This window comes from Zonotrichia albicollis, chromosome 1 (genome assembly GCF_047830755.1).
Source record: "Zonotrichia albicollis isolate bZonAlb1 chromosome 1, bZonAlb1.hap1, whole genome shotgun sequence".
NCBI lineage: Eukaryota > Metazoa > Chordata > Aves > Passeriformes > Passerellidae > Zonotrichia > Zonotrichia albicollis.
The window spans coordinates 36,139,747-36,162,382 of record NC_133819.1 but is presented as its reverse complement, the minus strand read 5'-3'; the positions used below and the strand labels follow the sequence as shown (position 1 = coordinate 36,162,382).

General features: G+C 36.6%; 1 protein-coding gene across 9 annotated transcripts in view; it reads left to right on the top strand.

The window, feature by feature from the left end:
• TBC1D5 (TBC1 domain family member 5) overlaps nucleotides 1-22,636 on the top strand; it is a 315,747-nt gene that overhangs the window by 242,814 nt on the left and 50,297 nt on the right. For all 9 annotated transcript variants that reach the window (XM_026798892.2, XM_074538136.1, XM_074538133.1 and 6 more), the window contains 2 exons: nucleotides 13,684-13,769; nucleotides 19,360-19,634. In XM_026798892.2, the coding sequence (XP_026654693.2) occupies nucleotides 13,684-13,769; nucleotides 19,360-19,634 (361 nt within the window). The remainder of the gene's footprint in view (nucleotides 1-13,683; nucleotides 13,770-19,359; nucleotides 19,635-22,636) is intronic.

Below are 22,636 nucleotides of genomic sequence, written 5' to 3'. Positions count from 1 at the left end.
GGGAGGAAAATTTTGCTCAGTTATCCATCTGAATTCAATATGTAATCTGTCATTTATTGAAGAGATATGTTAAACAATAAAGTGATTACTAATGATTCAGCTGTCCTCTGAAACATGCTAGGCAGCATACAAGATATGCTATCAGCTGAAGGGGACAAAAATTAACCACCAACTTCCCACAAAGAGGCTTAATCACTATTCCACTCCTTGTGCTCTTGTTTCCAAGAGAAAGAAGCTGTCAGGCTCATAAGGCCTTGATGTCCTATTAATTAATATTTTCAGGTGGGCCTTGAACACTTTTCAGATAAATATGAGATGTATTTCTGTAGTTCTTTGTCCAGGTGAATCAGTATTTGAAACTCTTTGATGCTAAGAGTGGTAGTTGCTTTGTCAATTTAAATATGATAAAATGCAATTGTTTCTCATTTCTGAGCTGTACTTTTTTGCTTGGGAAATACTCTGAATGTTGAGAAGGTCTGATTTCCAGAAAATGAAGAGCCTATGGGACTTGCAGCCACCCTTAATTTTACACTGGGTCTTTATATTGAGGCTTCATAAAAAGGTCAAGACTTCTTACAGTAAGGAAATAAAAATGTTCTAAAGGATCCTTCTGAAACTAAAAAATCGCTCCTGGGCTGAGAAATAAATGTATTTTCAAAGCTATTACTCGAATATCTGTTTCTTACCTTTTCCTAGGTGTGACTTTAGGTTTCACTTAGGTGTCTGTAACCATATATTTGTTCAGTCGCTTTTTTCCATATATCTGAAATGGAGGTCTTGCTGTTCTTTAAGACCTATGCACGAGCATTTCCAAGTCTGTCCATATTTTTCATGAAAAGGAATGAAAGGGAAGACTCAACAAGGCATCATGGGTGCTGTAGGAGTCTAAAGTCAGTGCACAGATTATATTCAAAAATAAGTGGGAAAATTATGATACTTTTTTTTTTTTTTTTTTTGCTAGTTGCATAGATATAATTCAGTTTGCCCTTATTCCCTGTGCAGATAAAAGCAGGTTGGAAGAAATGACAAAGGTTTTAGTCTGTACTGCAACTTGTAAGTGGCGATTAACAAATTCAGTGCTTAATTATTTTTCTTCCTTCTTTGATGTTTTCCTGTGCATTTCTCCATCACAAGCTAATAGGTTTCTAATAGAAAGTTACATTTGGTTCAGTGCAATTTTATCTCTCCTTATCCAGGGCTGAGTTTTTCTGCGTGGCATTTCTTCCAAGATTTTGCTTGGGTTTTAATATGTGAAATCAGAGAACTCTTCTCTGGGAGACTATTGCATGGTCCAGTGGCTTATTTCATTATTTGTTGAACATACCAAGAATGTTTAGTGTTGTTCCAAATATCTCAGAGAGACTTGCTTTCTGCCCCTTGAAGCTTTAAATCTCAACTGGACAAGAAATGCAGTTTAGAAGTCATGGCCAGTTGCAAACAGGAATCTACCACTTGCAGGTTTGCTAATATATATGTTGTCTTCCATATTATTTTTACAGCTAGGAAAATACCAAGTCATCTTACAGAGGGGAGGTTGTGGGGTATTTGGACTAAGAAGGGTTGGAGGTAGGTAGATAAAACTGAAAGGTTCTTAAGGAACAATCTTCTCATAAGAGGTGAAGTTGTAATCAGATGTTAAACCTGATGCAGCTTTTCCATCTGTAACTTCCAGTTCTGGAGATAACCTGGGTTTGTGTATCTAAATACATCTATAAATTTTTCACTTCCCTTGCTCTGACATAACAGGTGTTTTCTTCTTACTTTTTGTCATGTAGTCTCTGTCAGGAGAGATAAACTTAGGCTTGATGAACCTGTCCCATTTTGTTTCCCTCTTTTCACTGCAGTCATCACCAGGAGAGCAACCTAAATGTCAGAAGCAAGCTGTACTTAAAAGGTGGGGGGCATTTTTTTCCTAAAGATGGACAAGTGCAGTTTCCTGACCTTTTGTGAAATCAAGCCTTACCAGAAGCCATAGCATTATCCAGTATTAACAATAATATGAAAAGTAATTAGTACTTGCCATTAATCTAATGCTTGCAGTAGCTCTCCTGTTCACTTTGGGAATCCCAGTTGGCAGCTGAGATGAGAGAACATTTTAGACACCACATCTCTGATATTTTTCAGTGCCACAGAAGAGAAATACACATCTCTATAATAGCTGAAAACAAGTTAATGCACCTGTCTCTGAGGGGGGGCCTGAGAGATATAATTTTACAGGCATGAGTATGGATCAATGCAGAATAATTGAATTTCAACCTTTTCTGCATTTGGCTAGCTCCACTTCTTAGGAAAACATGGAATGAAAAGCTCAAATCAGTGTTGTTGTCTGTGCATAGGGTGATAAAGTTAACCTGCTTAGCAGAGTATTTGTTTCACACTTCTAATCTTTGAACAGATAATTGCCTCAATTATTTATATTAAAGTAACTTCTACACATTTACAATCTTTCTGAATATAAAAGTAGAGCTTCTTATGGAAGAATGGGCTATTAAAATTGTGTATATGTGAAATGAAAAAATAAGGGAAGGTTCTTTTATGTATATCCAAAAACATTTACTGAAGGTATGTGTCTGCATATTTAATACACCACGAGTGGCTCATTTTCTTCAGTTTTTTCCTTTATCAAAACCATTGAGCACTGTTAATTTTCACAGCAAAGGCAGCAAAATTAAGAAGTAGAGATATGGAGATAGGGCATTGGAAAAATATAAAGTGATTAAAAAACATAGTTCTAACTAGAGTTGTTCAAATAAAAAAAAAAAAAATTTAAAAACCCAATTAGAAACAAAAGTCATAGAAAATGTGAACATATTGTGTTCCTTAAATAACCAGATGTTCTTTCCTTCCTGAAGGCAGCCAGGGCTAGGAATAAAAGGTTTAAAACTATTGTTTTAAGTTAACTGTGAATTTTGAAAATCTGTTTTCACCCTTTAGCAAATAAAATTCTAATACAGCAACATAAGCAAAGTAATTTTCATCTTTGGGTGTTCTTATTTGTATGTTGTTCAATGTTGAAGTGTTAACCTTATCACAGTGACTTATCAGAAAACTAAATCACTACATAGAATATTACAGTTTTGCACTACACGCCAGAAACCTGACAACTGTCCTTTGTCTGAAAGCTTACTGCATTTGTTCTTAATTTTTATGTAAAGCAAGTTTGCTTTCAGATATTTTAGCATGGTGAGTTGTCCCATTCATTGAGCAAGCTCGTTAGGAGCTTAATTCAGTGGAGAGATCTTTTTATCATAAGCTACCAATTAAAAAACAAAACAAAACAAAAAAACTAAAAACTAACGTGTTTCGTTGATGGAAATTAATTTGTTACTTATGCTAATAATATTATAGCTACTGCTGCTGATATTTTCTCAACATTGTTTTTCAGCTATTTACTGACATTGAAAGTAGCTATATATTAATATTAAATTCTAGCTAAATCCATGGAGGAGAATACATGACATTTCAAAGAAGTCGTATTAGTTCGTCGTGACTGAAATTGCAGATACTGCCAGAAAACTTAAACAATAAAATATGGTCATGATCACTCATATAAGGAAGAGTTGGAAAAATCTGCATTCTAGCTTTTAACACTGTTCTCTGTCTAAGCAATGAATAACAAGGGGAAAACACATTACTGAAATTTTGAACCAAGCTCTTTGTACATTTATTTTCAGCTGAATTTTCTTCTTAAGTAGCTGCCACCGTCTCATAGTTTTCTCCAAGCTGGTTTCATGTGCCTGAAAGGCTGTTGAGTTTCACTTTCTTCTCCCTCAGATAAATTCTGTTCTATACACTCATTAACTGAGGTGCCGCTGCAGAGCTGCAACTGTCCTTTGAACGCTGCCGTTATGTCAGTATTGTTGTTTTACCGTTTGTGGCAGGAGAAAAGCAGGTTTGGGGTTGTTTTGTTTGTTTGTTAGCATTGTGTGCGCAATCTGGCATGAATTACCTCTCTTTAATGACCAGATTGCAGCCAATCAGAAGTTGGGATCTGGCGCTGCTCCGGCATTAGCAGCTCATTAATTTGTACCTCCACGCAGAGGTACTGCTGGGGCGCGGGTCCACTGCATTACAGGGGGAGCAGCAAGGGGGAGGGAGGCTCTCAGCAAACATTTCTGCTGGTTAGTTTTGATCATGGAGAATGTGACTGATATTTCAGGAGCAATAATACATGGGGGGGGGGTTCACGTGCATGAAGCGTAAGTTATCAGGAAGCTGGGATAATGGATATGCCAGTGCAGCATGAGCTGCCTGTACTTTAGGTAAGGAGAGTTCCCTGGCTGAGTGAGGTCACCTGTACTTTAAAGGAGAGTCACCTTTACATGACATACTATTGATAAAGGAAATGAGGTTTTCCAGAACCTCACATCTCTTCATCTGGAAGAAAAGGACTTAGGAGAAACAAAAATTAAATGCATTTGCTTTTAGTGATTCACAGAGAACTTCTATTTACCTTAATTTCTGAAAGTTTAAGATCTTGCCTATGGAATGCAAGGTAGATAGGTTTTTATGGACAAAAATGTGGCACCATTCTCAACTTGACCTCTGCTTTTATAACCACATTCAATTCTTTGTACTGTACTCAAGCATTTTGATGCTCTAACATTCCCATTTGCAAATACAATGAGGTTAGATGTAATCTAAACACCTCACTTTAAATAAATCAATGTTTTTTCTGTAATTGCATGCTAAACTTTTTAATGGTGGCCATGATATTTACTTACTCTTTGTTTATGTTCATGTTCTTAAAATGAGAAACTTATATTTTCCAATTAAATAGTCTATGCTTTGTTTTAAGAATTATTGATTTAAATATTCAGTTATTGTGTTTCATTAATAGAATAAGGTATGACAGGCGGCTAAGAGTTTAATGATGAATTACTTGGAATAACCATGTTGCCATAGTACCACATAAAAATAGTAAGTGTACCATGAATTAAAAATCCGCTTCATTTTTGTACATTTGTTTCAACACCTTCTTTCCCAGTGCACCTATGCATTTCAGAATACAAAAAGGCTACATGGTCAATACTTGTGATACAACAGCTTTGTTGTCTTTCTCAAAGTTCATTGCAATCTCTTCAATGGTACATTAAACATTTAATCAACCCACCATAAAATAGTCATGACCATAAAACAGTCATCCTCAACACACCCTGTATGTTACAAGCAGTATTTTCAGGGAAAAAAAAACTTGGAAAGTGGTTGATTAGTCATCTAGGCAAGACTTTTCAAATGAGAAACCTTTCGATGTCCTTCTCATTCTGCAGCACCATATGCAAGACAGCAGTCATCACTCAAAGGAGAGACTGATCTCTTGGATTGCCAATGGCAACGCAGTTCCCAAATGTTGCTCTCTCCTTAGTGTTGCACACACAGGCCAGTTGTGTGGGTAAGAACTCACAAACATTGTATCCATGTAAGCTGAGCAACCACTGCGTTTAAATTATAGGCATGCCGTGGGAAATAATATGGAATAAAGCAAAGCTGCCAAAACAGTGGCACCTCCCATGGTTAAAGCCGTGCCACAGGTAAGGTGGTGCAGAAGCAAAGGACTTGTCCCAGTTCCGTGTGCGGCCAAGCAAGATGGGGCTGCCGTCCCTGCTGGTAGCAAGAGCAGAACCCAGCCAGGTGACTGCATTGTCCTCACCGCCCATCTCGTGTGTGGCTGCTGATTTCTGGGAGGGTCAGGAGGTGCAGAGTCTTTCAGAGGAAATGGCTAAAGGTGAGTTTCTACTTTTGGCTAACATTTGACAGCAAGTCTCCAAGACAAAGTGGACCAGAAAGTTCTCTTTGGAATTCAGAATTTTTAAACTGTTCCTTCTGTTTGAGCAGGCTGACATCCTCAGTAGCAAAGTAAAGACAATTCTGATTGTACTTGCTGCTAAAACAAGAAGCTGAAGCATTTTAAGTTCTTAATTACTTTAGCTACCAATAAAACTTATTGTTTGTGATTTTCTTGGGACTGTTTCTTTCAGCTGATAGTTTTACTTCTATTTAAAATGTCATTTAAAGCTATTGACCCTCTCCTAAAAAAGTTATAATGTTAATTATAAAATTACACTTACAAAATGTATTTAACAGTGTTAGAGTGAGGTGATCATGGTTCTTCTTAAGTGAACCTGAAAATTCAATCAATCATTTCTAGTTTGCAAGGGAGTTTATCAAAAAGAAGCATTTAAAACACTTAAGTCACTTTGATTCTACCTAATCAAAAGTTTTCCATGTCATAATTTATTTACTAAAATTTGCAAAACACAAACTGTGAGCTATAGAGTAGATTCATAACTTTTCAATAATATATGAAAGATTAACTACTGAATCATATCCAATCTATTATGATGGAATTTGAGTTCAGACTCTTCTGATAGAAATGTAGATATACTGCTTGTGTACCTACATATTTTATAGTAGATATTAGTGTATCAATTGTAATGAAGGCTATTTGAGTACTTTGTATTGGGAAGAGCTTCCCTGAAAGAGGAAAATACTGTCAAGATAGAACTGGGAATGGTATTTTTTATCCTTTGCTATAACTTTTTATGGAAAATTAGGTTTGGAGATCTTATGTCTTTTGTCCTTCGTCTTTTTAAGGAGCAGTAGTGATGAAAATGGCTCTCTAGGATAATTCCTCATGATTGGAATCCTAAATGAAAGGAGTTGCTTGTCCCACAGCACCAGGCCCTTAGCTTCTCTCTGTTTCTCAAGAAAAGACTTGGATGTCATATTCCTTTCGGTGTGGTGTGCATGGGGCTCTGTGAATGAGCTTTTTTCACTCCCCTGGGGACCTTTTTCAAGTGGTTTATGTAGCAGATTACACGCAGAACGTGAATTATTCTGTTTCTTCTCCTTGTAGTGAAAATAACCAAATAGCACCTTAAAATGTTCTTGTTTTTCCCTGATATGTGAGATTTGTGTACAAGCATGTATATGGAGAAGATGTAATGCTGTAAGTGTGCTTACAAAGGGTGTGTAAGTATAAGCTTCAGATAACTGCATTACTCACAAAGCCATCAGTGAGTTATGCAGGTTGTCCAAAACGAGTGCCAATAAAACCATAATGTGGTAGCTTTTCTGTACATAAAGATGTCATATTTTAAATCTCATAATTTGGAGCATTCCAGGGTTTAAAGCGAGGCTTGCTGTGTGTTCCTTTCAAAAGCCTGGAGCTTTCCTCCACAATGTTGTAAAACTCCTGTTCCTAACTGTGCGAGGCTGCAAGATGCCAGAGCATAAATCTGTCACAGGGTAGAGCTGAACACTGTCAGATTTATACCTTACTATTTAGTTAATTTACTTCTTAAAACCAAGGGTTCAGCTGAAAAATAGGCAACTAAATTAAGAGGCAGATTTAAAAGGTACTTAAGCGATTCTGTTGATGCAAGATGGGGATTTTACACAGGTTATGAACTTGAACATTGGCAAGTCGGAGTCTTTTTGTCTGGAATATCAATAAAAGCTGATTTGGTAGGATTTGATCTACCTGTTAAAATGCAATATGCTGTAATACTAAATAAAATAAAAATAAAAATAAAAATAAAAAAAGACTTCCCAAGCAGTTAGGACAAGAAGCCAAAATACACAACTAGAAATTTCTTTCAGTCAAGTCACTGAAGCATTTTTAAATCTCACTTGTCATTTTTTTTCAGTTCTTCATCTCTTGTCATAGAATGCCCATGTGAGAGAAAGCATGCGTGTATGAAGTTAAAAACAGACCATAACGCACAGTATTTAAAATATCTTCCTGGTGTCTGAAATTTCTAGTTGCCAGGGGAATGGAGGGTTGTCACGTAACAAAACTGGAGATAATTTATTTCAGCCTAATCAGAGTTCAGGGGTCTCCCATTCTTGACCCAGTTAACTGAATTTTCTTTCCTTTTCTGTTTTTTTCTGGGAAATTTTGTTTCTTAGGGGGACAAAAACCCCTCCTTAATTTTCTTTAGAAACAATTAAATATGATAATTCTTCATGCTCTTATTGCATTGTAAATAACAAGGTCCATGATTGAGACCCTTAGCATCTTGTGAAAAATGTAAACAGGAAGCATTATTCCCAGTTTGAGGATTATGGCATTCCTTTGCCAACACCAGTATTAGTGCATGGATCTCCTGACTCCTGTGATTAAAGGAAGTTCTTTATTAGTTCTGTGCAGTGTACCCTTCATGTTGTGCTGCGTTAATACGCAGGGTTGATGGACTATCCATCTATGTTTTAGATGGTATTTTGCTCTTGGCCTTGAACCACTTTTGAATTGGCAACAGTACCTTATAACTAATTATATAGTACCTTATTATCTGATTTCCCACTGGGTGTTTTCATTCTTATAAGTCAGTGGTTCATAGGTGGATAAAATACCTTTCGTGCCCCAGCAGGTTGCTTGCTGCAGAAGGTATAATAGGGGAAGAGGAGAATTAGCAGGTGAAAAGAAATGTTTGTTTGTTTGTTTGTTTGGGGAATAATTTTTTTTTTGCTTCAGGTGCTTTGGAGTTTGGGGTGGTTTGGTTGTTTACTATACAAAATACAGCGATATGTTTCTGTAATGTTAAGCCTTTGCTTATACTGTGTGTGTTCATGTGGGGAGGAGACAGCTGCCTAAACATCTCACAAAATAAAAAGAGGAAAGGTGAAATCCTCTCTCCAGTTATTAGATAATAATTAGTAAATACTTCACATTAATTATTAGTGCCTGATGGAAAAGCTGCTGCTGAAAAGAACAAACTGTATCCTTTATCCATCTTAGCTGCTCTATTTCAGCTCTTTTCCCAGTCAAAATTTTTGTCAAGTTTATGTCATCTTTAATGCAAAAAGTAGCATAGATGATCTAGCAGGAAAAAGTCAACCTTTCCTGACCTCTCAGTCCTATTTGAATTTAGGGTCACATGATCCTCCAACTTTAGAAACAAATATAAAGGAAAAAATAGAATTTTAATACAGAAATTTCTTAGGTAGTGCAAGAATTATGAAGAAATCCAGTATTGCCATGTCAGCTGACAAAGGGAAAAAGGAGAAAATTGGCTCCCTAAAAGTAATTGTTTAAATAAGTAGAACAATGTTCCATCATGATCCTTCTTTTTACGTATGTTTGGTTCAGTCATATTAGTAGTTCAGGGAAAAAACAATAAATGTTTGGCAGCATTTGGAAAATATATTGAAAAAAATTAGTCTTAAAACATTCCATTTGACATTAGTGAGATGATTATTTTGATCAGCCTATTGTGCCTGGATGTAGAATTCACTGCTTCTATTTTGTCTGTTTTTTCTCTGTTGCATTGAGGTTATCTAGTTTCAGATACAATGTATTAAGTGGAGTATTTTTTTAGTAGCTGAGGTTTTCCCACCTGTCTACCCTAAAACACCTGCAACATATGTTTGTGTAACCCTGCAATGCTCTGTGGTTTGGGCCTTGAGAAATTCCCCCAGAGCTTTTTGCTTATAAACAGCTGAGCAATTTATTTCTCTGATGACAAGTGTTTTTCCCTTGGCATTGAGGCAATAGCATGGTTGCTAAAATACATCTCATTTTTCCTTAGATATATTGAAAATCTTTTTCCATTCTTGTCTCTTATTCTAAACCTTCAGATTTTGTGTAAAATTGTGTTTGTTTTTTTTTTTTTCCCTCGTTAATAAAACTAAAAAGGGAGAAAATACAATACCTCAACAAAGAAAAGTGTTATCAAGATTCCTCCACTTGCACCTGCATGTAAACTTTTAACCCTGCTGTGTATTCAGGGGGTGAGATACCAGGTGCATTGTAGAACAGCCTGTGACTTGTGTCACACACGAACACACTTTGCTATATCCTGTCTGTTCCGTGGGTAACATGATGCAATTTGTCTCCAGAGGCCAGGGAGGAAAAGGTCAGGGAAGAAAAAAGGGTTTTACTTGAGAATTTGAGCAGCATGTGGAGCAGGATCCTTAGCCGGTGGGAGCTGCTTTTCTGCAGTTTGTGCAGGTTTAGGGGATTGGCTGCATTCAGGGTGATTCTGAGCCCTGGCCTAGGAGAAGTGCAGCTGTGGGTATAACTTAGCTCAGCCCCGTGGCCCTGGAAGAGGATAAAGGCAAATAGAAAGTCCCCAAGAAACTTCTGGCAGCTGGGGGAATTGGAGTGAGTTAGTCTGGGGCTGGCTGGGAATAGACAGGAGGACAGGAAGAGGATTTCAGCAGGCAAATGAGCCAGGACAGAGGGATGGATCTTTTAGGCAAGGAAAGGCTCAGAAGTAGAAGTGCTTCAGAGATACCTGAAGCATTTTCAGGCTTTTTTCCCCTTTGGACTGAGGCTAATACATTTTGAAGAGACAAAGTCCAAAATCACATCTATTTCTATGTGTTTCTATATATGAATTTTATACTGTCCTTTTAAAAGCATAAATTAAGCATTTTCTAGTGATTGAAACTATGTTCACTCTAAATAGACATTAAGATTAGAAGAATTATAAATCCAGCAGACTACTCCTACGAAATGGGTGTGGGAAAAGGCGGGGAGGAGGGGGGTGTTCTAGTATTGTATTTCTGCTCTCTCTTTCCTTACTAGGGGAAAGCCATATATGTGTTAATCTGTACAGTGCCCTCAGCCCTCGTACAATTTCTTGGAGGGATTCAACGAACTGTACATTTGAAGGATTAATTTCACTGTCATTTTCACATTTTCATTTTAATTAAAAAATTATTTTGTTTGAGTTAGTAACAAAATAATGCACATAAATTGAAAAAAAAAAGAGGAATATTTAAGTATTTATAAAAGAAATAAATAAATATTTAAAATATTTAAGTATTTATAAAAGGAGTATTACATATTTAAGTAATGAAAAATACAAATTGGATCTTTCTTATTTTAGGCAACAGAGGTATGTTTTTGATAAATAAATCTAGTCCTTAGTTCTGATACATAGGTTGTAATTTAGGGGATAGCTCAAACTGAATGCTTAGAGAAGGGGAATTACGTTAAAATTCTTAAGGAGCAAGCATCGTAATTGTGTAGGTTTTCAGTTCTGCATTTTACATTTAACTTACCAAAATAGTTGAAAAGAATACAAAACTTAAAGGACAACCACAGTGACATAAAGATCATAGTCTTCAAAACAATGTATTTTTTTACTGTCTGAATTTCAGTTTTCAGAAGTATTTAAATTTTCTGTGGTGATACTTCACAGATATTTGTCTGCTAACATATGTATCAGGTTGAATATTGAAAATTTTGAAATATATTGAAAATATAAAATATTTTATATTCAATATAAAAAATATTGAATTTTTTGAGATGTTATCTCAGTGATGCTACAAAAGAAGTCACAGTAGTAACCCTTGCATTTACTGTATTGCATTTCTAATGTTTTTTCAAAGAGAGGTTTTTTTCACTGCATGTAATAGTACTTTAAACTGCTTCTTCCTTTGATACCTTTAAACCTCACAGGAATTTAAATAGGCTCCTGTGAAAGTAATGCTTGAGCCTCATTCATGTGTTTGAGCTAGATGTTATTCCTATTAATGGCTTTAAGTGCTTAGATAGTAGATGAGCTTTTCATGTCTTCAATTGCTTGCCATTTCTGCATAAATATGTTTTAAGATACTGTTCCAAATGATCTTTTCCTCTTTTTTTTTGGTTTTGGGTTTTATTTAATTCAGAAGCAATGTGTAATAATCTTTTTTATTATTTATTGGGTGGTGAAAAAAAATTTCAATGTTTTTTCTATCTATCAAAATATACCAAGTTATTGGAAGCAAATTGCAGATCTGGCTAATACCTGGTAACTCGTACTTTACAAAAAACTGTCTTATGGCTTAGAAGTGCCCATTATTTTATCCATCTCTTACTCTTCAACCTTACCCTTCAACATACGTAAAGAAAGAAGTCACTTAATTCACAGGAGAAAAGTTACACTGTTTGATTACTCAGACAGAAGTCACAGAGCCATCAGTTATCCTCATCACGTCAGTTTGGATTTGATTATCATAGAAATGTATTGAATTACCAAACTAGAGCAATAGTAACTAAAGCTGATTCATTGTTATTGCTGTCAGTTGATGAGGACTGACTTTCAAGCTCTATGAATTGGTAGAGTTATTCAAACATTGTTTTTATAACAGGAGATGAAAAATGTAGAACAGCCATTACAGTGTGGGTGGTAGGATAGATGAGAATTTTTTTAATGCTTGTCTAATAGCTTTTAGTTGCTTCATTTTTTAATGAACATTACAAACATATATGTTTAAAATGTTTATTGTGTTTCCAAAGAAAGAAAATGAGACATTTCATACAAGATTAAGTATAACTGCAGGAAACAATCTGGAAATTCCCACCCTTAAATATGCTTCCAGAAATCATCCTGGCCTTTGGTATCTACCAATTCTATAAATTTTCTTCTCTCCTTTTATGCTCTTGCAACATTTTGGTCTTGAAAATTCAAGTCCTTTATCCTCCTCCAGAAAAAAGATTTTCAAGGAAGCAGGGCTATCTGTAGGTATGTGGAAAATGAGAGGATAAGACTGTAGATACTCCACTCTGCAATGAAATCTGAAGAGCAAATATACCATGTGAAACTGAAGGACCTGAAGACTGACTCTGTCAAAAATATAATGTACTCTCACCTGTGAACAATGGTTTTGGAAAGGTCAATGCATGGTTCACTAAAACTGTATTTTTCTAATAGCAGAATTTAGGGAAGGCAGATCAGAATATAAGGCAACAGCCAAAAAATAATTAAACCTTTGTAGCAAGTACTTAGAAAGTATTTAGATCTCTTTTATACAAATCTGATCACTATGCAGAAATTTTTACCACTTTACCATTTTCTCTTGCACTAGAAATTATTTAAGCCACTTCTCATTTATATATTTTTTTAAAGGGCCTTTCTGTACCGCTCTCTTATTTAATTTCCATCTGCATGCAATTTTTTTTGCTTCAAAATATTTGCTTTTCCCTCCTAGTGTCCTTCAGAATGCATGCAATCAATCACGATACTTTATGCATATATTGCAGTCTGTGCTTAATGTTCAATGGATTCTTAGATCCCAAAAGGATGATTTCAGGACTACTGAAGGCAGCATATTCCATGAAAGAGTTTCATTTGTCAGAAGTGGACAATAACAAGTGGATTCTGGTTTCAGTATTAATTATTTACACTTTATTATAGGACAACAGTTCTTTATTCATGGCCTCGGTTTTCAGTAGGGTGAAATTTCGAGGAAAAATAGGCTCTGTGTGCCATCTAGTGGGATTGTTCAGGCTGTCTCACTAAAATTAATTCTTTGCTTAACAGAGATACTGCTAGGGATGTATTCAGTTCAAAATAATTGCTATAGTTTCTCCATACTATTACCATTTTTTTTTAAAAGCATAGCACTTTAGCTTGGAGGTAGTCAAATTCTATACCTGACCTGCAGAAAGAAATCATATCAGTATGTGTTCTTGTGCAAGAATTACTGATTTATTTAGGAATGTGACCACTACAGCAGACTCTTCCATGTGGAAGAGTACTGATTTCTGTAAGCATGGAATGGACTTACAGGTAGAATTTGGTTTGAGTCTTCACTTTAATGTAAATGACATTACTGCCTTGAAAAACCAAGATTCCAGGAAAAGAAACTTGTTCTGTAAGTTTCTAATCCTCTTTAATGAACATATTTCATGTCTCGGCTTAAAATCTCCCAGAAATTTACAATGAAGTACTTTTTTTTATTTTTTAGCGAAATCCAAGACCGGTGACTCACCAGTTCCAACAAAATTTAGATTATTACAAAGCACGTGGAGCAGACTTGATGAACAAAACCCGGTAAGCTATTTCTAAATATATGTTCACCAAACTAAGACCTTACATTAAAAAAAAATGTTTCAGAAGTCACGTTTATACTAAACCAGAATTACATAAGCAGTATTAGAAGCATTTATTTCAAATCTTTCCCTTGACTATTATTACATGAAAAAATCGAAGCTTTTACTTGTAGTGTTGCAGTCACTCGCTGGCATCATTTTAAAGGAGGACACTATTACACAATGACATGTATCCTAAAAATGGGGTAAAACATTGCCAGTGTGACTTCTGTAGCTGAAGTAATTCTGATAATGCACCTAATTATAATCTAGAGTATCCATGTACCAGAAGCTAAGTTAAGTTGAATGAATGTAAATCCAGTTTGAAGTAATTTTTAAAAAAACTTTACCTCTCGTCTTTTAGAAGTGGTTTGTATCAATAACGCCAAAATTCCTCATCAAGGCCATATTATGTGGGTGCCAGTGGCAGGTGACTGCTGGTGGCTGCAGGTCAGTCCAGCACAAGAGATAATGTTTCAATTGCCACAGCCACAGACAGCTTCTTGGGCTGCACGTGGCCCCAGCCGCTCACTCTGCCTGCTGATTCATAGGAACTTGCCGGCTTTTGGACTTCTGCATGGCTGTCACATTCTGTTGAAATCAGCTACATTAAAAGCCAACTCCAATTAAAATGGTGTAGTTTAAGAAGCTTTTAAAAAGGGACAAAGAAGCAGAAATTAAAGATAAGTACAGTGACTACAAAAACATCTTTTTCTTTAAAGTTGAGAACAGGTGTCAAGAATTGCTGCATTCTATTGCATTTTCTTAATGTTTTTACTTATTCTTTTGAAAAATTATCTGCAGTGTTGCCTAAACTGGAAAAATAAGTTGTTCAAAGTTTCAAAACGAAAGATTTCAATGATTTTGAAAAAACAAGTAAATCATACAGCCCAAATAAGAATGATACCTGCTGGAAGCCTAAATTCCAAGAAGAAAACATTGATTAGATCTATGTAGGAATATAAATTATTTGCACACATATACTCGGACTACACACCAAATGAGATAGGCAGTTGTTTAGAATAATTCAGATAGAAGAAAATCTGGGAAAAATTCATCTCAAGACAGGAACGCTTAGAGTAGTTCAAATGTGGTAAAGCTGTTTAAGATTGGACTAGGGAGAGAACTGGAAGATGTAACATTAGGAAATGTTTCTGCAGTGAGCAGAGATGTATTAAATCAAGTACTAGGTCTATTTCATCTTTAATTCCACAGGCTCAGTGATATGTTTAAAATATCTTGACAAATCTCTACTATATATTGCTTATTTTATCACATATAAAACTTTTTAATCGGTCATATTCATCTATTTGTCTCTCATCTCTTGTAATGATTACTTGCTGAAAAGAGAAATGCCTTTGAATAAGGCCTGCAAAACAAAACATTTCCATCTTAGCAGAAAACTGCAGAGATTGAATCATCTTCCTACTGCTAGTTTAAAAATACACCATTCACAGTCAAGGTCAATGATGCTTATTGTGATGAAACAAAATTGTTTGCTTCGTGGATGGAATTCATGTCTCCTTGATACTCATATTTTTAAACTGATCCTTTACTTTTAAATGCATCTGCTGATAACTTTACATTGTAGACAATGTAAATCAATCAGTATTTTTCTTGTAATTGTTGTGCATGTCTGGTACATTTAGATGGCTAAAATGTAGATTGATCCATGTTTGATGGCTGTAATCATCCTTTGCATTAATATATCAGACATTTAAATGGTAAGAAGTAGACACATTGTTCTTATTTTACTGAACTTCAACTCACTTTCAATGTAAGTCCTCCAGAAATGTTGCAGCTCACTATTGTTCATTTTCTGAAGCTGTCATTCAGAGAAATTGCACAGATTTTACTTCACAATACATTTTTTAAAACCACCTCTTGAAAAGATATTTAGATAGCATCATTATTTATTTTTCATTAATTTATACATGTTCTGAGCTGATCATTAGCAGTGTCAGTTCATAGCACAGCCAAATCACACCACAGGTTATTAGGAGCTATGATAACTATTCTTTCCAGTTCTCATGTACTTCTAAAACATTCTTGCATTTTACTGTTGGAATCATTTTTAAAAATAGTGTTTCAGACATAAAGGCTTGGCTATTCTTCATCTGAAAAATGCAAATAAACTAATTTGTTATAGTGTACATATATGTCAAAGCAGCAAATCAAACAGTGTAGAATTAAAACTGACACCTTTTTATTAAGCAAAATATAGCTGAAAAATAAAGAAACAAGAAAGAAACAATCTGCTGGACACAAATACGAAAGCCTCTGTATAAGCTTTGTTTCCTGCATCTGTGTACTATCACAATTCCCATGATACATGAAGCTCAAAGTGTCCAGTGGCTTTGTGGCTCAAGTGGCCTGTCAATGTAAATCACTTACTTTCAGCAAACTTTTTGTGCAAAGTCAAGGGGTCTTATTAGTGATTGCCAAGGTTCTAGGTTTAGAGACAATGTAAACCTAGGACAGAATGTGCAAGCCATTATCTTCCTTCTAAGTTAACGTTTCAGGTGAGTGAGTGATATGTACCACCCCAAACTCCAGTAAACGGAGGGAAAAAGTATACTATGGGTTCTGAATCTCTGCCATATTACTGGTAGGACCTCCAAAATTGGCAATGTAATGAGATTTATTGCCAGCTGTTGATAACTGATTGAGATCCCATTCAGCTTGATCTTATCTGTTAGCAGGTTCCTATTTAAAAAAAATAGAAAACTCAGCCTACTACAGGCAGATTATTAAAAAGAAGCAATCCATTGAGTGTTGATTCATGTACCCAACTTCTTTTCTTGTCTGGCATAATTCACTAGAGCAGCAACTTCACTTTGAAATGCTGACATTTGTGCTCCTGTGTCTACCACAAAAATAACCAAATATTTTAAATGGCCCAAGAGAAAAGTGATTATCAAATCTCCCTGGCTGTTTTCTGTGAGCCTTCACATATAAATCCACTCCATCCAGTGGCTATCCCTCACTCAGGACTGGTTAATCTGCTAAGTCCAGGCTCTGGAGGGTCTGAGAGGACCAAAATGTTGGGACTCCTCAGGGGAGTGATTCATGTCCTTTGATCTTCAGTGGGAGTGTTCTGGCATCTTTCCTGGCAAAAGAAGCCAATACAAGTCTCGAGGGGTTGGTTTGGACAGGTTACCCCTTTGTGGCTGAAGTTGTTTAACAGCTTGGACTTAAGGTATTTCCCAGGTGGAATCTTAGCTTTAGTCTCATGAAGTACTTTTCACACTGCTGTTGTTACTTCCCCCACCTTTTCAGGGGGCTCTCCTCTAAATATTCTCATTTCCAGAGGGAGTGAGGCTGTTCATTGTGCAGCCTGAGCTATGCTGGGTGAATGTTCATACCCTTGCAGAAGGCTGTTCAAGGTGTACTGCCCTTCCTTCCAAGCCATGCCAGCTGAGCAACAGTTAAAGGCACAGTATTGGCATTCAATTGCCTGAAGTAAACTGGAAACCACAACTCTCTGTTGGCTCCTTCACCACCCAGGCAGGACAATTAGAAGGGGACTTTGAGACAACCCCATCAATGCTCAAATCACATGGGTGCTTATATTGCGGCTATTGAGTTTGCAGTGGTGGTGTTGCACTGTTGGTAGAACCGAATCAGCGATAACTTCAGAAATTCCATTTTGTGCTGCAGCAAAGACCCTGCACTGTGATGCACCAGTATTCCTTGAATTCAGTGCAGGCACGGCATGGAGTGACTGCACTACTGTCTCTGTACTTCCTTTAGAGTCAGGTTCAGCAGGGTCAGGGTTAGGAGCCACCAAACATCCAAAAACTCTCCACCTCCCTTCAGTTGCGGGGTGCAAACCTGGAGCCTTGGCACATCAGTGATTGTTTGAGTCGCTAACCATTAACACTTCAGTCTCACAGCTACTCAGTTTGCTTTTGAAACCATTTGGACCTCCTGCAACAGTACTTTATACAGTTCTGCACATGCTTTCCTTGCAGTGACTTTGTCATTCACTCTCAGATGATTGTGGAGGGACATTCTGTAACACCAGCAGCAATCAATAAAATCGGGAGGCACAGAAACATCCTGTAATTATTATCCACCAATCATTCTTTCCCAGCTTCCGTAAATTGGGAAGCAACACTTGGTCCCAGTCTCTGCACTGCTGTTCCTTCTAAAACATTCTAGATGCCATCTTTCTTTATCACCAGCATATATGGCAGAAGCACCCACAGAGTTTGGGGCTGTATCATGTGAGTGTGAGGCTCTCATACTGCCTTCTGATCGCTTTCCTTTTCTGTCTATTCTGAGTATCTATTCTGATTCTAAACAACTCAGCTGTTGTTATTTTCTGGATGTGCTCTATATGTGTGTGCATGTTTCTATTGTGTATTCTAAAAAAAAACCATCTCTGGAGACAAATAGAGAAATTAGAGGAAGAGCAAAATCAAAATTACTCTTCCAGGTGTCTGCAGAAGTTATAAATTACCCGTATTAATTCATTTGTAGTTTATATTTAGTTCAACTTCCCCAAAACATTGTAAAGCTATTTTTCCCCGGTACAGTGATTGTAATGGTTTTAATTACATTTCTTCATGTTTTTAAAGGACAGCTCTTTATATCATGGAAGTACAGATCAGTAAAGTAAAACCTCAGGAGTGAAAAGGTCTTTGTGGTTGTGATATATTTCTGTGAAGGATATTTCAACCATTAATTATATAAGGCAGGGAATTATTGCATGAACAAATAGGAATGGCTTTGCTAATCTGTGGGTTATGTGAACGCTTCCACTGGGAATTAAAAGGTTCTTTGCCTCTTTATTTTAGACAAATTAAATGGTTTGACAATTTCCTCATTCTTAATGTTGCATATAACTGAAGTGAATTAAATAGCCACTGTAGTTAAAAATAAAAAGTAACAATTATAAGGATTGTGATTCAGTATATGTGTTATACCCTGAAGCAGATCTTCAGCAAAATCACTTTGGAAATCAAGATTCCTGCTAAAACGTGCTTGGCTTAAAATGATTGAGCTGGGCAGAAGGTGAATTCAGAGCAAGAGACAAATAGCTCTTGCCAGTCTCAAGGGACAGTCCAGTGCTTTGCTTGGTGAAAGAAATGTTTGGGGTTGACTCATTTTAAACATTGGAGAGAATTTAATCTAACAGAAATAAATATTAAAGCAGTCCTCAGATAAGTGCAAAAATTCAATTTTATAAAGTTTTTGATTCTGTAGAGACTGGATTGCTATTTATCACTCTTCTTTTTTCTTGTTTTTTAATTTAGGAAGGCAAATTTAAAAAAATCAAGAAAATTGGTACAAACTCACTTTGTTTGGGGTTAGTCTGCATTTTTCAGGGAGAAGGACCAAAAAAATTGTCCACTTCTGGTTGGGAAAAATTCATGCCACACCCTGTGGTCTCTGTGTGTATTCCAGTGCAACTGTAGTAAAACACCTTCTCTGTAACGTTCAAATCTTGGATTTTTATCTCCATGTTTTGAAGAACTGTGCATGTATGGCTGTGCCTGTCCAAACCATTGGCAATGATGCAATGATTTCTCCTCTTCTTTTCTCAGTGCCAGTGCTAAAGCTGCCCCTCTGAACATCAACAAAGTCTCCAACAGCTTACTGAATTTTGGCCGAAAGCTCATTGCTCCGGCCATGGCTTCGGGTGGGGCAGTGGGCGCTCCTGCTGGCGGGAGCAGCTTCCCTCCCTCTTCAATGCCAAGCAGGAGCACAGTGGAGGCCCCTCAGCACCAGCAGCACCACCAGCAGCAGCAGCACCACCACCATCAGTCACAGCAGCAGAGGATGATGAAGTCTGAGAGCATGCCAGTTCAGCTGGGCAAAGGTAAGGTTGGGCAGCACTGTGACTTTGGGGAAGCTTTGTCGTACATCTTCAGGGCTGAAGTTCTTTCTTCTGTTGATTTTTATATCAGTGTGTACATATTTTGAGGAAAAGGCAAAAAAAACTATTTTGCTAGTCAGGATGCTTATGCCAATTACAACAGCACGTTTGCAGTGCAATACAGAATTAGATGTTATCTCAAGAATGTACAAATACTGTAAGAAGTTTTGAACTTCTAAAAATATATGAACCAGAAACTGCATCAGACAGGCCAACAAACTAATCATTACCATATGAAACATGAGCCAGTTAATTTTTCAGATTTTTACATGCAACCTTTTTTTACATGTAAGACTAATTTCATACATGTTTTTCAGGTTATCAGCCAAAAATCGCATGCATAACAGTATTAGCTAAATACATAATAAGTGAAGGAAGTTAGAGAGGAATTCTTAATAAAGAAATTCTTATTCCCTTTAGAATGTGTGGAGCTTATTTTAGAAGTTATTTGAACCATAATATGAATTTGTCTTTTAATAATTTGTGATGACCCTCTGCACTTTATTTAGTAAACACTGTGTCTTTTTCTTAAGCCTTTCTTTTTATATTTCTTGAGGACAGCTTATTCAAACAACAAACTCACAAGCTCAGCTTTGGTAGTTGTTTGCTATACTCTGCCATGCTCAAGGTAGGTTACTGCTTTTCACCTCCAGCCAGCCCATGGCACTATGCACTTTTCAAGGAGTATGTACAGCAAAACAGGTCCTGCTGCTTTTAGCAACTCACCCAGTGTCATGGTTATGAGCTTGAGGGCTGGTGCTGGCTGCCCTGAACCTTGGCATAGGATTGCATCTTTTTTTTTTTTTTTTTTTTATCAGATTTGAAAGTGTAAAAGACGGGAAATAACACTTCACAGCTGAAGTTGGTGCTCTCTTTGCTGTGGCACCCGTATGGTCCAAAGGCCCTTTCATGATGCATGGCATCCCCAGCAGACACTGAGGGAGCCAAACTGAAAGGTACAGCTGTTCTTTTGGAGCAGGCACATACAGACACTTCTGTAAGGGCCACTGCAGCTGCTTGGCAAAATCCAGATATGCAGCTTCTCTCAGTTATAGGAGAATCTCAAAACATGCTCCAGCAAGGGTTTTACAGTACAGAGGTGAAACTGAAATGCAGTGAAACTTTGATACAAATCCTGTTCACAACAATGGAAGTAAAATTAGGTGTAGAACAAAATTATTTACACCATTTCAGAGAGACTTTTTCTTTGCTTTTTTAAGAGTTTTCCATAGTTCGCTTATCACATAATTCTCTTTTCCCCTTTTGAGTTTAACAGTGGTTTTTGGGTGGCTGTTTTCTTTCACTGCTTAATGTAGTAAAAGCACACCATTTGAAAAAACTTCTATAGATGGGATTGATTGTAGTCTAATCTTGATGTGGCTGCTAAAGGATGGCCTGTTATATCGGCCAATTAACATATATAATCAGGAAATGCACCTGATACTTTCCATAAAAGAATCAGAATAAAAAATTGTAGTTATGTTTGGTCATTGTTATGTACAAGCTGTGCACACATTGCTTTATCAACAGGAATATGGAGATTTGGTAAAGTTATGAAGAATGTATGATGTAGGGCACAAAGCATTTTCATGGTAAGTGGAAAAAACATACTGCAGCTTCCTCTCAGTATATTCTGTCTATCCATATTTGGTGCAGCCTTTGCAAAGTAATTAAAGGGCAAAAAATGTAAATACACTATTTTTAATAGGTTCAGATGACAGAGTTTTGTTTTACATAGTAGTGCCATTATTCTGGAGTTGTTGTTCCAGACCTGTACAGTTATTGTATTTTGTATTATACAGTATTTCACCTGTAATTGTATAGAAATTTCAAATGATGGCAGCTTTGTTTGCAAGTGCCATACTTTGTATTTTTAAAGAGACACAAAAGGAAATAGAAAGTATTTTAGAGGGTCCTCAGTGAATTTTTTTCTGAAGTAAATTTAAATGTTCAGCAAAAAAATCCCTATTTGCTCCACCATGGTGAAGCCACACTAAAAAGTCTTTCAAAGCTTGCTGCAGTGACCTTTGTAAACAGCACAAGCTCCATCGCACCTTAAAAGCAAGAATAAGTTTCTTCTGTTTTGTGGAGGACAGTAACACCACCTCAAAAAAGAGCTGTACAAAAAATCCAGTGAATGAGGGTACTCTCCACAGCTATGAGAAGCTGCCAGTACTTCTCTCCTGGACATTGAGATTCAGGATTTAAAATATATTCGTACTCTCAGAAGCTCTCACTCCACTCATGTTTCTGCTGAACTTTTTAGCTTCTACGCTGGCTTTTTTTCTAGCTCTGGATTCTGCTGTAGTTTTTTGAGTATCTAAAATCTACTTGGCAAGGCTTCCAAATTACTAACTAGCTGTCACTAGTTGTCTTCTGCTCTTGTTCTTCCCTGTGTGTTCAGCTCTCCTCAGCCTCCTGGAGCCTAGTTATTTAGCTGAGGTAGGCCGAGACACGGATTTAGGATTTAAATTGAAAGACATTTGCACTTCCAGCTGATAGAATACTTACAGATGTTCAGTTGGACAGTATACCAGGCCAAAGTGCTGCAAATCTAACGGGCATCAAGCCATAAAATACGTAATCCATTTTTTTCTTACTGGTCTTTTCAAGTTTGAATGCTGACGTAGTGCTGATAATTTAAATTAATATGTAGAGATCTGTACGTTTGACGAGATTAAATTAACTGGCTGATCTGCTTTGTGAAGAAGTCCTTGGTAGCAAAATACCTTGCAGGACTGTCAAAATAATCCTCTCCCAGTTTTAACAGCTCTGTTTCAACAGAGTTACCACTTACAAACCAGCTACCATTCATGCTGCCATACTCTAGATGAGGGATGATTGGGTTACATAATCAGTTGTAATTACTTCTCACTCCAAAGTTTTGGTACTTGCAGAATTTCTGTGAGAAAGAAAAAGCATTTAATTTATATAATGTAAATGGA